This window comes from Paralichthys olivaceus, chromosome 19 (genome assembly GCF_024713975.1).
Source record: "Paralichthys olivaceus isolate ysfri-2021 chromosome 19, ASM2471397v2, whole genome shotgun sequence".
Taxonomy (NCBI): Eukaryota; Metazoa; Chordata; class Actinopteri; order Pleuronectiformes; family Paralichthyidae; genus Paralichthys; species Paralichthys olivaceus.
The window spans coordinates 18,218,949-18,236,043 of record NC_091111.1 but is presented as its reverse complement, the minus strand read 5'-3'; the positions used below and the strand labels follow the sequence as shown (position 1 = coordinate 18,236,043).

General features: G+C 45.3%; 1 protein-coding gene across 1 annotated transcript in view; it reads right to left on the bottom strand.

Moving 5' to 3' along the window:
- man1a1 (mannosidase, alpha, class 1A, member 1) overlaps positions 1 to 9,302 on the bottom strand; it is a 90,141-nt gene extending 80,839 nt beyond the window's left edge. Inside the window, exon 1 of the mRNA XM_020103700.2 lies at positions 8,354 to 9,302. Within this exon, the coding sequence (XP_019959259.1) occupies positions 8,354 to 8,863 (510 nt within the window). The 5' untranslated portion in view covers positions 8,864 to 9,302. The remainder of the gene's footprint in view (positions 1 to 8,353) is intronic.
- Positions 9,303 to 17,095: the final 7,793 nt, after the last annotated feature.

Sequence of the window (17,095 nt, the reverse complement as noted above, 5' to 3'; positions counted from 1 at the left end):
AGATTCTCCTTTCAACTGAAAGACTGTTCTCACTAATTAATCCACTTCAGTAGATTCTATTTCAATGGGGTTTTTTTTTTTTCCCCCCTCAGCTTTGGCTTGCAGTTAATGAAACACACTACTTGCAGATGTTTCACAATAAATACGTTGTAGTGAAGGAAAGCTGGAAGAGTTTTAATGTGAAACAGACAGACAGAGGCAAATGAACACAGTAAAGAGGAAAGGTGTCAGAAAACAGAGCCTTCTTATCAAAGATGGGCTCAAGTAAAGTAAGAGAGGTCGGTCGTAGGTCGATGGTTTGTTCGTGTAAAGAAAACCAACAGAAAGTGAGCTTGAGTGGAAGGAGAAGCAAAACCAGACAAGATGAAGAACTCATAACTTTCTCATCCACAAAATAAAACACGGTCGCACTTGTAAAGCTACTGGAATCTGTCAATAAGCAGCTGCACACAGCAGGAAGAGAACAAACACACACACACACACACACGTCAGAACACCAGGTCCATTTCCTGCTGCAGGCAAAGAGCCTGTGGTGTATTGATATGATTCAGCAAAGAAAGGCAAAGCTGAAAAACTCACCTTTAGCTTAAAATGTCAGTGTGCACATACAGGAGGTAAAATAAAAAGAAACACCACAAGACGCCCATTCGTCCTGAACAGTCTCGTCTAGATTTCTTTCTATCCGTCCAGCCTCGCTCTGGATTTGTTCTTTGATAGTTTAAGTGCACGCCCCACAGTTTGCGCCGGGCTCCTGTTGGTGCTTTAAAACGAGCTGCGAGTGGAGAAGAGTGGACTGAAGCATCGGACGGACGTGGTTCAGATGACGCATGGAGAGCCTGAGGTGGTATTGATGGCTCGTTACTGACATTTCAGTTAGCTTTGTTTTTTTCAGGCACTAATTTCTCTCTAGTGTAGGTGAAGGTGCTGCAACATCAGCCGAGTGACTATTACATGTGAGTGAAAGCACATTTCAAAGCTCCACAGACACGACGTGATGACACGCAACACAGTATGGTCATTTAACCTCACCGGCACACCGCTCTGCACTTAAACACATTAAATGTTAATGGTTTAAAACTGCATCACCTGGCACCTTCATGCATCATAACCCCCAAAATTAAGCCCAAAGGCAAAAAGTCCACTTAACGGTCTGATGCTCTGATGTTTAAATGGTAGGGGACAGATTTGAGGACAGTTTTTGTTCACGTCCCCAAAACAGACACTAGCCCAGGTATCACAATGACGTCAGTACAAGTACTGCACCGTCTCTGCATTCACAGCCCACATTCAGCTCTTATCATCGATTACTTACAAAACGCCAAACTCCCTTCAAACAACTTCTGTTTGCATCAAAGATAAATCTGGAACATTTATTCTCAATTAATCATCGTTAGTCAAATGTCAGAACAGTAAAAAAAAAAAAGAATGCTGCCGTGGCTCAACATTTAATCGCTGAGAAATATCCCAGTGTCACAGGAAGTGAAACTAAAATCCTGGATCATCTACTTTTCCAGGCGACAGTTTCTATTTAAAGTGAACCGAAGTCAGACTAAGAGCACCAGCACAGTGTTTGTAATGTTCAACTCTCCATGACTTTCCATGCCTATAATAATCATGGCTGTTAAGCCGAGGGCGATGTGTGTGCATCCTTGTTTGTACACTGAGTTTGTATATAGTCCTGCATGTGCAGTTTTCTATCCACGCTTCAAGGCTTGCTCATGCCTCAACCTATCGCCTATGACAACCCATGTAATGTATTTTCGCTCGAAGCTTTCCCAAATTAATGCTTAGTGATTATGCATGAGCGGGAATGGAGCTGGGAGAGTAGATACAGTCCGAGCGGTGGAGCTCAAGAGATACCTCTGATGATGGATTCAGTCTATAGGCAACGAGGCTTAATATACCATCATCTTCCCATCCAGGCCTGTGGTGTGTGGGAAGCTGGGGCTTGGCCCCTGGCTATGGCTGGACCATACAAAGGCTACAACACACACACACACGACTTCACGGAAGACGTGCACTGACAGTTTAAGAGTCCATCGATGCAAAATTGCTCCATCAGTCACTCTGGAGTCTATATTCCTGCTCGAGAGACACGAGAGGCAGCAGGCGAACGAGCTGGGTACATTCATCCTCATCCTCCCTGAGTATAAACTCAACCACTGGACCGATCGATCCTCGCTGACTCTCTGAGAGCCACGCTCTAACTATCCATATTAATATATGGATTTAAAATATCTAAAGCCTCACGGGCAATCCACTAGGACTATATATTTACAGTGACTTTATTACACTATTACAATATTCATTACTGGGGTCTGTATATTCCTAGTCTGCTTTTCGGCCTTGGGCTACAGGTATAGGGTGATTTGTCTTCACAGGGTAGCCGTCCTGATTTATAACAGTAGCCTGAGATCTCAGGGTTATTTCCATTTCATAACTTTAAATATAAGAATTTTACATCCAGTGCTTTAACCAGATGAGCGTCGTGAAAGTTCCCTTCAATCTCAATCCCCGTGATTCAATTCAAACGATAGCAGCTTCATATGGAATCTCTTCCATAGCCACGTGTTCATCTTAAGTGCCAACACATAAAATTAAGTGTGAGAAGCTGTGAACTTGTGAAAATAGATGTTTGCTTTGGCCGTAACTAGAGTTGCTGTTGATTTCTGACGGATGAACAAAATAGTTTTGCTTTTTCACCCTTTCTCACCCAACTAAAGATTATTTTCATTGTCAATTAATCTGATAAAAAAAAAAATCTCAAAGCATCAATTACTTTCTCCGTAAAATGCAGAATGGTGCCTCCATTTATTTTAAGAAGGGAAGCTGAATTAAACTCATTGGTTCAGCTCTAAAATAAGACCTCAACCAGACAACGATCTCCTTTTTTCTCTGCAGAAACAACATGATTCTATCGGATGTGACCATTTTTTTAAATCAACTAAATAAGACAAGCGTGCAACGATTCTAAAAAAGAAAAAGTACAGAGCAAATCACAAGATCCTTCACGTGATGATTCTTTTCGTGAAGCTTCTTTGGAAATGAGGCCGTTTGTTCTGATCAGAGTGTTCACAGTTTTAAAACTTGTATTTTCTTCCCACTGGCCTCTTCACCTGATTATTGACATAAAGGGCGGTTCCACATACACGCTACTAATGATGACGTCCCTGTCCGTTTGCTAACATGAGCGCTGGAAATGAACAGAGCCTCCATTGTCTCAGCTACCCACAAGTACATCAATGTAGATCCACATATGCTGGAATCACCGCTGCTGGTTGTGAGTTACAGCTATTATAGACATTAGACAATTAAACAGAGCACCTGGAGGGGCCGGCAGTAACTCAATCCGACACACACACACAACGGATTTCCACTCTCAGAAGAGAAGTGGGTCCAGGGAACCAGAGGCAATTAGATAGACAGATAAACAGTCGATACAGAAATTGGACATAGAGGAGGCCATGTCTTCCTGAGAAAGAGACAGAAACAGAGAATTTGATTTCAGGCTCTAAAGATTGGCGAAGCAGAAGTGTTTGTATTTTTAAAACACACACACACACTCTCTTGTTTGCAAAGACACACCCACACAGAGCGGAACATTTGCTCTGGGAGTGGGCTTAAAAAAAAAAACTATGGTGAATCCTGAAGAGAGGGGCAACAGAAGGGATGAGTGGACAAGAGGCAGAGAGGGAAAGAATGAAGGAAGGAAGGAAGGAAGGTGTCTCATCTTTCCTTGACCGTCGGCTTTAAATGGCCGGAGAAAAACTTGACAAACTCTCTAATCCACAATCCTCTGACCAGCATGTACATGTTTGTGTACTTATATGCATTTCAAGGAGCATGCTGCAAGTCCCATTCTAAAAGAGGATTGTTGTTGCGACGTACAGCAGCGGAGGCGTTTGGAAACAATGACATGCTGCAGACAAACTGTCTTTAATGCGACTCGAATGCTCAATTAAAACACACGCAGCTCATCACACGCGCACACACACACACACACACAAGCAGCAGGATGAGTCAGACAGAACAGCAGTGAGTCTGTGTTTATTAATTAGCAACAAGTCTAATGATTATATTTTTAAAAAATGCTGCCACTAATACAGCAGCTCCAGCGGTGGTTCTTAGAGCAGCTCCAGGAATCCCCAGGGGTCGCTGAGGGAGTGTCCCCAGCATGAAGGGGGAATGGATTTCCTGTGTAATTTCAGATTTTCACACCACTATTAATGCCAGTTAAGACCCAGAACCAGCCAGTGCATTTACCACGGTCGCAGATATCATCTTCTGAGTGAGAATGAATGATACGGTCCAACGTCCTTTGCAGTCTGCTGACGAAACCGACTGTGACACTCACTGGGATTACGTTATCTGAGCTAAACTGGTGGCAGGGACGGCAGTGGCTTTAAAAATCGAGTCAGGCAGGTCGCCCTGATATAGACTAAAATACATAAAGTGGAGTGGAGGCATCTGGCTGATACCTAACACGCAGATACATTTTTTTAAAGTTAGTTTTTGTAAAACAACATGAAATTGTTTAATGACTGGCAAGAAATCATTCACTAACTTTTCTGTCAATTTATTTGCCAAACAAACAAGTTCGAGCTTTTCAAATATCAGAAGTGGAAGCGTTTCTCTGTCATAACGACAACAAATTGAACTTATTCCAATCATGGACAAATTAAAAAACAATAAAGAGAATTAATATACAGGCGGGAAAACTTTCTACAGGAAATCTGGACCAAGATGAAACTACAGAAGAGTTCTCTCCCTCCTGAGATCCACAGTCTAGTTTCTGCACCTGTTGACATCAGGCACAGATACTTTCATACAGGAAGCGTGATTACAACAAGTGCAGCAAACACACGTGTGTGTTGCCTTTGACTTATTCCTGTGCAGCCGCAGCTTAAACTCAAGTTGTATTCGTTCAAACAGCCTCCAATTTGCCGCCACAATTACTAGTGAACCGCAGGAACCTGTTTCTGCCAAACAGATAACACTGATGCTCCAGCATCCGTCCAATCTTCCTTGATTTTCCCCCAGTTTATCAGCCACGCTTTTCATTATTACCACCCATCGCGCTTGCTCCAAAGCCTCTCTGAGTCCAAGAGAAAAGTCCAGAGCGCAGACAGCGAGGAGGGTGGGGGGGGGGGATCTCCGGAGAGCCTTTGATTCCTGGCAGACAAACAGATTTAGCTGATTGTATAATTGTGGCCGTCGCTCTCACAACAAGCTGTTTATCCTTCCCAGAGTGGCCCCAGTGGCCTGTCCTCTGCCCATCACAAACACAGCGCTAACCCGCTGAGACCGCAACACGCTACGGGCCAGATCCCCAGATAACTGGGTCAGATGGGGAAGAGGTGGCGTAGGAGGAGTGAAGCACAGAACTTTATCTTCAAATAATTTAAGAAGGCTCGACTTCATGACATCATGGGTAGAATGTAAGAGTGGCTGTTTTTTTTTTTTTACTCGGCAGAGGAAAGTGCTGAAGAATCTAAAACAGACGAGTCATGGTCCAGTTCGGTTTGAGCCAGAAAACCTTCGAGCTTTCAGGTGCAAATGTGCTCCTGAGGGGCTGCAAATATCTGAATAACAATGAGGTGATGCCAGATTACTCACAAGAGCAAATTATATCAATCAACCAGCAGAGAAAGCTGCTTCCAAGAAGAGCACATTCAGCAAAATCTTAAAGGCCTTGAGATGGAAATCACTGAGACATCAATACACCTCTTCTACCATCAACAACTGTGGCTTCCGTTAATCCTTCCATTACGAGTTCCTCAAAAAACTACTGAGGCAAATTTGATTTGTACGAAGCTGCTACTGATGAAATGCATATGCTGACGATGAACGTCTGCATGTGATGTCACCAAAACAACCCTGTCATCGCCATTAATCCTCTCGATTAACGAACACACAACTGATTACCTTACGTTGGTTTTTGTCTCCGGAGACATGTTGAATCCCAAATTCTGATACTGACGATCTAGAGGGAATCAGCAGGTGAAGACTTTACTGTTCAAATCACCCGCTTGGTTTTTTTCTCCTGAAATCATTAGCTGTTGATGGAGAAAATTTAAAAAAAAAAGAAAGACGCAAGGTGACAATCTGTGTCTCCACTGTACTTTATAAACACAGACAGCTGCCTTAACAAGCCATTACAGTTTCCAATGTGTTGTTGTGTCGACTCATCTCCTTTTTTTTTTTTGCTGCTATTGTTGTTTTCAAAGTCACACAAAGTTAAAAACAAAGAACTTGGAGGGAAGCAACTGGGGCTCTGATTTTCAAATTCACATCGCTGAGGAAAGGTATCCCCAAAGTAAACAACGACCATTTCAGATTAAAGACGTTAAAAAAAAAAAGTAGCTCCTCAGATGTGGGACTGTGTGTTTCGTACCGCCGCCAAGACGACGACAAACAGATTTGACATCTGTGATGTAACGTACGCGACGACGGGCACCTGACAGGAGGACGCACACAACTGGAAACCTGTTATTTGCAAACAAGACGGCCTCTTGAGGGCGTGATGCGTTTAAGGCCACGATCATGTGGTTGTCAGCGCGACAGCCGAGCTTCTTCACCTTCGGGCGGCGGCAGATGTCACCGAGATGCCTGAAACGTCACCTGCATTTCAAACAGTGTCCGTAACACTGAACACATGCAACGATCATATCAGGATTCAGCGCACAGTCACGTCCATGAGAGATATATTGACAAAATATCATGTTTTACTGCAAGACTGAAGATTAAAGGGCATTTTAGTCAATGCGTAATACGTTACTGAATAGATTCTCCAACACAATTTCTCTTAATTGATCTTTACCGATTATTGTTTTTCATACTTCTGCCTCCTGAAAGCACAAAAGGCAATAAGGAAAACTGCTGCATTGTCCACAGTGTGGAGGTCAGTAACATCTATCATTGTGATATTTCATTCTGTGAATATTGACCAGAAGCATGCGGCCGCCCCCCGAGGATGTTCTGAGAATTCATATCCTGACCTCAGTCACGTGATCTCCTACCACAATGACCCACACAGATGTGACTTCCAAGTGATTTTCAATGAAAGGCCAATATCAGTCCATCTGAGTGTCTGCACACAAGCCACATGTGCTCAATCAGGAGACCGGCCCCTTATCTCCTCGCTCGCTCAATGCTCCTCTGTGTGAGACCACCAGAGGACTCCCTGGAATGACTAATCAATCAATCCGCTGCTCTCCTTGAGCCCCCCGTGTGACAGCTCTCACGAAACTAAACCAAATATAAGATAAAAGGATCTTTTCATTCCAAAAACTGGAAGAGCATGGATCACGGCAGTAGAGTGAGAGCAGCAGCCTGTTATGACACCTGAAACCAGCTCTGCGGCTCCACCGCTGGGCTTTCCACCGGATCCCCTACACACACACTGTGCTGTGACAAAACACAATCATACCACACATTTGCTACCTGTTGGTGTGTTGCATCCTGCTGCAGGCTGCAAGCCTCTGAACAGCGTGGGATGAGAGGACATCAGGGGGGGAAACACAAGCCACAGAAGAGAGAGATACAGGGGGCACTGCAACACTATCTCTGCAAAGGCCGATTGTTATGACTCCATTTAATAATGATCACAAGACACACAATCCGCTGCAGGGCTGCATGCATCTGCAGGCTCCTTCAAAACACCCGAATCCTCAGGAGCTCATTGTGAATGTATGAAATGTGGACGTGTGGAGGGTTTTTAAAGGTAAAAGCATGGTCCGGGCTGGCTCTGCTTCCGCCCCTGTGTCATCCAGACATGGGAAACTTAAGGTAGACCAGCCCGGGGGGGGCTGGCGGTGGGGGTGGATCCTGCATGCATTCCTCCCCCCCACCCACCCCCCTCAGGAGCTGGATTGCTGCTAAATCACGCGTAACGACGAGCGTCACGCCAAACTACGTGTAAAAATCCGCCAAATCGACGTGTCAGATTCGCCGGCAGGTGAAAGCCGACCCCGCAGTGTGAGGGGATGTATTCCCCTGAACACAACAGGGGTTTCTGCCGTGTTCGGCTGAAAGTGATTCACCGTGTGGAGCTCTGATCCGCGCAAAAGCACAAGTTGTGTTCTCGCCGTGCGCTCGATGCCACAGCTGGCGACGGTGTGCCGCACTCACAGGACACACGGCAAACATTTGGTAAAAGTTCGTTTTGTAATCGCTTCTAGTGTTTATTGGTGTGTGACAAATGAGCCGAATTGTAGAGGGGACACTCGCGACTCCTCCGCAGTATTGAATTATGTCCTGCGATGGAGAACGACAGCACCAGGCGAAAGAGAAGTAAAAACGAGAGGGATGTCAATGGGGGTTTGGGGTGACGTTTGACTCCACTCAGCCTTACCTCTTTGACTTTGGCCCGCCGGTCCCTGGTCTCTGGGTCCAGGGGTTCGTGCCCGGTCGTCCCCGGCGGGCGGTGGTACTCAACGAAGGGTAAATTATTGCCGTCCTTCGCCCCTTGAGCCAAACTCTCCTTGTTAACTTTCTCCTTCTCGTTGAGGATGTCCTGTTTAATCTCGTCGGGTCTCTTCTGGAGGGTGTCCTTGGCCTCCAGCAGAGCCTTCTCGTGGTCCTTCTTGATCTTGGCCAGGACCCGGTCGTCGCTCCCGGCCGAGCCCGAGTCGCCGCTGTCCGGACCGGTGCGGGTGTTGGTCTCCACCGCGGAGGAGTGGAAGAAAACTCCGCTGAGCAGCTTGGACGAGTCCGGCAGGAAGAAAATGGCCCCGAAGCAGAGGGTGATGAAGGCGCTGAACACCAGCAGCAAGATGAACTTCTCCGTCAGCCTGAAGGAGGTCGGACTGGCGGACTTCCTGCTCGGGGTCGCGGTGAAAGGCAGAAGAGTTGCAACGGGCATTTTTCTCCTCTTCTTCCTCCGAGCAACTCCGAGAAAACACACGCGGGTTCGAACGGCGGCGTGAAGTCGCGTCGGGCTCGTGGTCGGTGGGTTTCCGCTCACAGGTCCATGTCCGCGCGGACGCAGAATCGGTGTCGAACGCTCAGCGACGGCGTGGGGATCTCCGGTGGAAAGTTGCGGAGCGAGCGTGTGTCCATGCCGGAGCCCGAGTTGAACGCACAGTGCGGAGCGGCTCTCACAGGAAGCGGCGCTGGATGGGGCGCGACTGACAGCCGAGAGGAGCGAATCACTTTCGGCCGTTCGAGTGGAGGAGACCCCGCGGGGGGCGTGGACCCGGAGCTCCGCCGTATAAAAGCTGCGACCGCCCGATTGGAGATCACTTCACTTCCTGGAGACACGCAGCTGCACGAGTCCCGCAAAATAAATAAATAAATAAATAAATAAATAATGATGCTTCTTTATCTCATGGGTCAAAACAACAACGAGCAGAATCCAGAGAACATCCGAAGAGAAGCAGCTTTTTGTCACTGCAAAGAACCTGGATCAGCTTTTTATTGTCGAGCCCTTGAGTAAAATAATAAAAATCACATTTGTAGAAAATACCATAAGAACCCGAGGATGGGATCGTGCAAAGTACAGACGTTTGCTGCAGGAAGTTAAAGGTTTATCTTAAAATGAAAGTTCACTCGCTATCTACTCACTGCAATGATGGAGGGTGGGTGAAAGGTTTGAGTCCTCACAAAACAGCACAACAGCAGAGATAAACACAACATGCCTCCATGCTGCTGGGGTCAATAAGCCCCGTCTTTCAAATTCAACTCGAAACAACGTCGTTCAAACCCTGTTCAATGTCCACACGTAGACTCCGGAGGACATTTAGGATGAAAATATGTATTTAAATGGCGTCGTTGGAGTATGCGGACGCTTGGATGACTCCACAGGAGCAGTATGGAGGCGTGGTTGTTAAACAAAAATTACATTTTGTATCTCAAACACTTGGTTATTACTGAAAAGGCAACAATAATATGAGTGGTTGTGTTCCTGTTTGTGTCTTTTACAATAAACCAACACCAAGGATATGGGCCGAGGTTCTCTCATGCCTGTTTCTCTCAGCGGTGACGGACCAAGGCTCTGATTTATACCCAACACGTTTGATGAATCATTGTTTAGCAACAACAACACTGACCCACGGTCAGCTTCATGTGCGGACACAGTGGATTTCAGCTCATATTCTGGATCAAGAGCCTGAACACCATCTTCACCTGTTACGTGCCACCAGCTCATAGGACACACGACCTTCTCCGGTTTAAGAATCGGTATAAATTTGGATCAGATGGATGGAACCTGCTCGGCCTGACACCTGCGTGCACTGGGTTCAATGCTGAAGCCGTTTGTTGCGTAATGCTCTTCAGTTTAAAGTACAATGACTCCTCACTTGAAGGCAGCAGCAGGGAACAGGAATAACAGGCTTGTCAGGGGTTAGGCCCCACTGGTATTGTGACTGAAATATCTTCACGGATTATTTCAAAACCCCTTCCACAAACACACTGATACAAATCCACAAACTCTGAAGTGGGGATGGAAATTCCACAAAAGTCGGGGAAAATAAGCAACACACTTTCAGGTAATCCTGCAGACACTGAGCCTCCACGCAGCGAGTCCACGGAGAGGTCAACGCAATCCTCGTCGCTCGTGGATTCAACGCATCATCTGCAAAATACGGGGGCGTCTCAAATGAGAATACGACAGTGAGCCACGGATAGTAATCACAGAAAGTATCACAGTGTCTCTGGTTGCGAATTCATGCTGCAGGACACTATGTGCTCAACATACTCAACACAGGCTGCTGGAGATAGAGAGAGTCGTCCACTAACCAGCCGGTGGTTCGATCCCCAGAAGAGAGCGCAGCTACGGCGATTAAATTAAAATGAAAAAGAAAATAACCACTCGGCAATAGAAGAAGTCTTTCCACTACATGATTTTTTTTTCATACACAAATGATTCACCTAAAATAAGATAATAGATTTGTAGCAGGGTGTATTCTTCTTATTTCCTTTCTCATTTATCATCCCACCGGCTCCCAGATTCATCTCTGGAGGAGACAGAACTTTATGCTCGGAAGTACTCGACTAACTGTGTGTAAAATGGGTCAAACCAGCAGTGAAACGCAGCTTGCACACGGACACGAAAACATCCATTACTGTCACAGTGTTAATGTTAATAATAATACATCAGTCACAGGAACAGCAGGAAGAACTTTTTCTGTTCTTTTCATACTTTTCTTTCGGTAAACTTTTCGATACAGGACTGCAGTCGTCTGGGTATTTTGACATGACATTCCTCAGCAGCTTACCTTCTGGCCATGTCATGTGTCTTTCTGCCTGACTACAGTGGAGGGAGGGGGGGAGGGGGGTGTTAATTATTCGGCTGATAATGTGGAAATAGCTTCAGCACAGTCGCTGCGGCCTCCTCGTGAATTACTTAGCTATAAAGAAGCTGCTGTACTTACTTATGCAGAGGTGTAACAACCCACCCTCCGACAATACACAGCTGACGACCATTGAAAATCTCATCTATTACTTTGCGCTGGGCGCCTTATTATTATTCATGGGCTTGATAAATCGACAAAAACCTGCAATGCATAAGCACACGCACACATGCATGAATGCACACGTGTCCATTCCGATGAGATCCGTGATCTTTGTCAGTCTGTGTGTGAACGTGGGAGATGCACTGCAATCATTTCAATTGTCCCTGTCAGTGATTAAAGACGGTTGGAGTTGGTTATGTGCACGAAACGTGCAATTTAAACTTCAATAGAGGTTTGAATTAGACACAGCTAATGCCAGAGTTTATCAGAGCGAGGAGAAGAGAAATCGATTTGTCCTGTGCCGATATAGATACCGAGGGGTGTGTGTTCCCGATTGAAACTCGTCCTCCCTGTGTGCGTCGTTTAAATGTGTAAACTTAGCACAAATCATTGTCCACATTGTTGCTGACAAATATCTGCCACACAACACAAGTCGCTGAGACGGGAGGGGAAAGAAAAACACTTGTACGAGTCAGGTGTGTAATTCACTTCGCTCTGAAACGTGCTACACCTTTACGTCACCTGCTGGACGAGAACCACGGAGACGGAGAGTCTAATCTGGGGCTGACAGATGTGTGCCGCCATATTGAAATTCTCATTCTGGGATGACAACTTGTCTAAATGTGTGTGTGTGTGTGTGTGTGTGTGTGTGTGTGTGTGTGTGTGTGAGATTACTTTCTCACTGTGCAATTCAAGCAGATTAAATCTCAGCTGAAATATGCGGCATCTCAATATTGGACCGCGAGTCTCTTGTGGCAACAGTTTTGACAACAGCTGACGTTCCCGCCTGCGTCACTTCATCCCAGTTGCCGTTTCCAGCTCTCTCAGCCCGAGTAGTTGTTGTGTTGATAATATATGCATCAAACCAAACACCACTTTCCCAGCGGTGCCGAGGCTTTCTAGGTGAGGGGGGGGGACAACTCATCCTTTGTTGTGCGGCTGGTTTAACTTGAGGAGAGGGAGCGGGAGGTAAACTATCTTTTATGGCTCACAAAGGAAGAGTCCCCTTTGTGTGCTCCTGCACTATTAGATCTTAAATCCCAGAGTTAGTTAAGAAATAAAGAGTTGCACTTTTCATTGAACCAATTTTCCCTCAGCCTTCGGGGAGAAGCCGTCCACTTAATGTGGCAATTACAACACGGACATGGGACGTTTTTCTCGTCCGCATCCCTCATTGTGAGCTAAGACGACACCGTGTCAACAATGAAATCAAACGTACACGTCGAGTCTGTGCTAATGCAAACCCGCTCTGAGAAATGGAGGAATTCCTTGTATACATAATGCTTCGCTTGGTTTTAAAATTCATAAGCTACTTTGGACGTGGCTGCTCGGAGGAGATAAACACGTGACGCCTTCAAAGCTGCAGCGAGATGTCATTCTTATTAAGCAGCGTTTCTCTCCGTGTACTGTGGCAAGAGTTGGTGTAAACACGAGTGAGTCTGACTCGTCTGTTGTTCTCCTGTGACTCCAGGAAGAAGCTGTCGGTCTCTGATCAAAGAAAATATGTATGTGTGTATATAATGTATTTTTCCATTATAGGCAGCTATCAACAATCAAATGAACTCATGGAATCTAATCAATTTGAAGGAGAGTCAGTATTGGATTTCTGGATACTGGGGGGGGGTAGAAATCTGTTTCCCATGAGCGGGGATGGACACATCTGTTTATAAAGATGGACATGATCCCTTTAAGTGATGCCAATGCGCCTTGATTGCCCCCTGGTGGCTGGCTGCTTTGGTTTCATCGTATCAAACTAATGAATGTCAAAGTGTTCATTTTTTGCGGATAAGTTTGATTTCTATTAGTTATTCGAAAACGCTATGATTGACAGGTGAGACGGACTCCACGATGTTATGACTTCATTTCTGGATTTCTGTGACAGGAAGTGGAGACGTCCGTCATCCATCTTTATAAGAGTGTTAATGTTATAAGAATTGAGAATTGGCAAAAGACGTGAGTCAGAAAAGAGAAATCTCATGCAGTTATAAGTGCATTTATAATAATTCAACTCTACATACGTTGGTTTCTGCTGCTGAACTTTTTAATTATATGTTGGAAACATGTGCCTGTCGAGCTGTTGGACTTGTTGCTCCACCATTTTCCACCAATTTGAATATTACATTTTTTTTTGTTTTATCCCACAACAGTTAATTTCAGCCTCGCTCCAAATGATCTACGGGACGTAAAAAGTATTGTAGCACAACCTGCTGATCCAAATAAATCCAGGAAAAGTTCTTCTTTTCAGACCTGAGACAGATTTTGGGACATTTGCTGGAGGGTGAAAGCTGCTGTTGAATTTGGCTTCGGTCCAGAAGGTTCCCGCTTAAAACCTTTTTTTATTTTCTCAATGACTCCTCCGCACATATCATGTCATTACATAACCATGAACCACGGCAGCTGGCAAGTGATGCTGGGGTTTCCAGGTAAAAACATGTGGAGCAAAGAAAGTAGAAAATGTAAAACAACTCCATCTTGAATTTAGAATAAAACCTGTTGTCATAAAGCTCATTGATGTCTATTTAATTGATTGATGACTTAAATGGGGCTTTATTTGCTTTATTTTCCTCTGTGTCGTCGTCGCAGCTCAGTATTGTTATCCATGTGTGTTAATGGTAATTAGTGGGGCGGCTCCAAAATGAGTTTGAGATTTTTATTAAACTAATATCACTAATATTCTCAGCTCGATGTGTCCTGGGAATCCACCGTCAGCCAATTTGCTGATGTAAAATAGGCCATGCATTCATCTCCCAGCTGTTTGATGCGTCTCTCTCTCTCTCTCTCTCTTTCTCTCTCTCTGTCTCTCTCTCTGTCTCTCCGTCTTGCCACAGTCCAAATATAACCTTGCCCCAATCTGATTCAACCACTGCGTTCTCATCCCTCGGGCAAAATGGACTCATTTGTGTGCGAGGAGAGAAAAAGAGATGAACAGCCCGAGAGGTGGGAGGAGGGAGAATAGGAAGTCCAGCGGAGAAGAAAATAAAAGGGTTTAGAGAGCGGAGGGCTATGGAGAGTGGTAGTGAATAGAAAGTGTGATGAGGAGAGAGGAGGGGGAGTGAAAGATGAGATGTGCTCAGTGAACAAGGTCACTAATTGGGCTGAGACTTGTAGCGCTCATGCAATCCCTTCCCCTCGTCCCTGACAGAAATCAAATCATCCTCAAACTCTTTAATAAGGGCAAGAAAAATGTTAATTTCCTCGGAAAGAACAAGTGGCCACCAATCATTTATTTATGCAAACTTTGACCAGTGTTGTGTCGGCTTCTTGAAGTTTCATAAGTTCTTTCTGCACTTTCTATTCATTTAAATGCGAGAAAGTAAAAAATCTCAAAGAGACGATGACGTGTCTCCTCTCGGCTGCAGCTCATCTCTGTTATTCGATGCGACTGCTGCAGCCGTGCTGACACAACCCTGTCCATGAGCGCTGTTGACCCAGCTCTCCCTGATCCTATTAGCTGACCCCACCTGATCATATTATGCACCTGTCGGGACTTCCTGTCCCGTCCAGAGACAGATATGGGCACGATGTTTTCTGCTTTTTCGAAATAGAAGGAGGAAGCAAAAAGAAAACAAAGCACAAAGAGATTTAAGTTATATATTTTTCTTGTATTTGATTATCAGAAAGGAAGATAAAATACACCAGGTACAGTAATGCGTTCACATTCTTATGATGCTATGATATAAAAGACACAACAGGGACATATTCAAATGTTTGAAAACTTCAGGGGAAGGAGACTCAAAGGTAAATAAACACCAAACCAGAAATATCTGCCTCCATATCGCCGTCTCAAACCCATATCCACCAAAACCTACGCTATATATATCTCGCTCGTTGTCGTGGGAGGAGGAAGGATAAGACCAATTCCGTTAATCCAGGTTGAGCTGTGGAAAGCCCCATCAAGATCTCCCCTGGAATCAGAGACAGAACACATATCATCCTCAGTTTATGTCGGATCCTCTTTTAGTTTTAGAGCTGATATCTCCATTTTTCCACGGTCTGAATTCGACTCGTTCCATATCTGATCGACATTTCCCGGCAGAGGGCGGATGCGCTGCTACAGTGATACACGGTCTGGGTTCATGTGGCGTTAAAACCAATGTTAGATTCAGGGAGGATTTAAATTGGTGCCTGCAGCAGTTATTTAACCTTCCAAACCTTCGAATAATAAAAAACATGGATAAAGACATCCCGACGTGTTTTGTTTATTTGATTACAACCTCTCTGTGAGACAGCGGGTCCCTGGAGGGACATGTTTTGAGCAGGTGTCTCTCCAGGGAGGACGTGAGGAACCTGCAGCTCTCCAAAGCTGTTGAGGTTGAAGAGCACGTTGGAGTAGAGAGGTCCTTGACAACCCGAACAGAAGTGTTGTCTGTGGAACACGACGTCCTCTCTGGGCTTCAGGGACTTCTCCTCTCCTCCTTCCTGACACTGGTAAACAAACTCTATCCCAAAATCTTGTCCTGAGGCTCGATTCATTTTGCATTTGCCGGCCTTGACAGCGAGTGTCTGCAACAGTGGAACACATTCACAGTGAAAGGCTGAGAGGAGAATTTACTTTCACTTAACAGGTGAAATAATCCAAGTTGTCTCTGGTGGTGTGAAAGATGCGTCCATGGAAGGATTCCAGGAAACTGTGTCCCTCTGGCTGCGGAACAAATATCTCACAAACATCTTCATCTTATCAGCTTCACACTCGACATCAAGGGCCCAAAGAAACTCAATACAGTTAATATTAGTTTTGACTGAACAGGCAGACAGCTGAAGAAAGAGGAACATTTGAGACCGGGAGGCGTTTTTAAACATTTCAAGGTAATGAAACACACACTTCTAACATTTTGTTTAAGATGCTCAGACATCTGAGTTCCACCCACACACCTTAAAAAACAAGACGACATCGGGCAAACTGCGAAACCGGAGGCTTCAAGGATACAACTTATTCTTCAGCCTTTATTAAGAACTGTAATTTTCTTTGGAGAGATTTTTTTTTTTTTTTTTGCTTACTCATCCAGTCTAAAGGGTAAATCCTCATTATCACTGAGACATCTCGCTGTAATAAATCCTCACGGTTCTGTGCAAAGTCAAGTGCAGGGCTCATCAGTTTTATCGAGCTTGACTGCGTGGGTTGACGACTCTGTGTTCGAGAGGGAGGCAGCGCTGACAGTTGAGTTGAGAAATGACAACGAAAGAACAAAAGGAGGAATGTGAAGAATCATTTTTCTTCGTGTGACTGAAGCCGTGTGACTGCCACTTCACGTAGAGAGAAGATTAACAGGTTTCCTCCAGCAGTCTGCACATCTCTGCTGCCTCTATATACGCTCTGTTGCAGTAGCTTCCCCATGCCACTGCCTCACTGGTGTGTGTACATATATGTGTGTGTGTGTGTGTGTGTGTGTGCCCCCTAAGGCTCTGCTTGATCCCCCTCCATCTAACATTATGTTTCAATTCAGTAAGTCATGCGTGCAACTCGTGCGACTGTCACGTTAAAGCCTGTCTGCAAATTCTTTATCCATGCGAGTGCGTGCGGCTCTAACCGTGAGCGTGCCTTTGCCTTTGCATGTGTGCGCCCGTGTGGTTTGTGTTCACGCATGCAGCACCGGCGGGGGGAACCGCACTCCCACCAACTCAGCATCTGCCACCTACCTGCT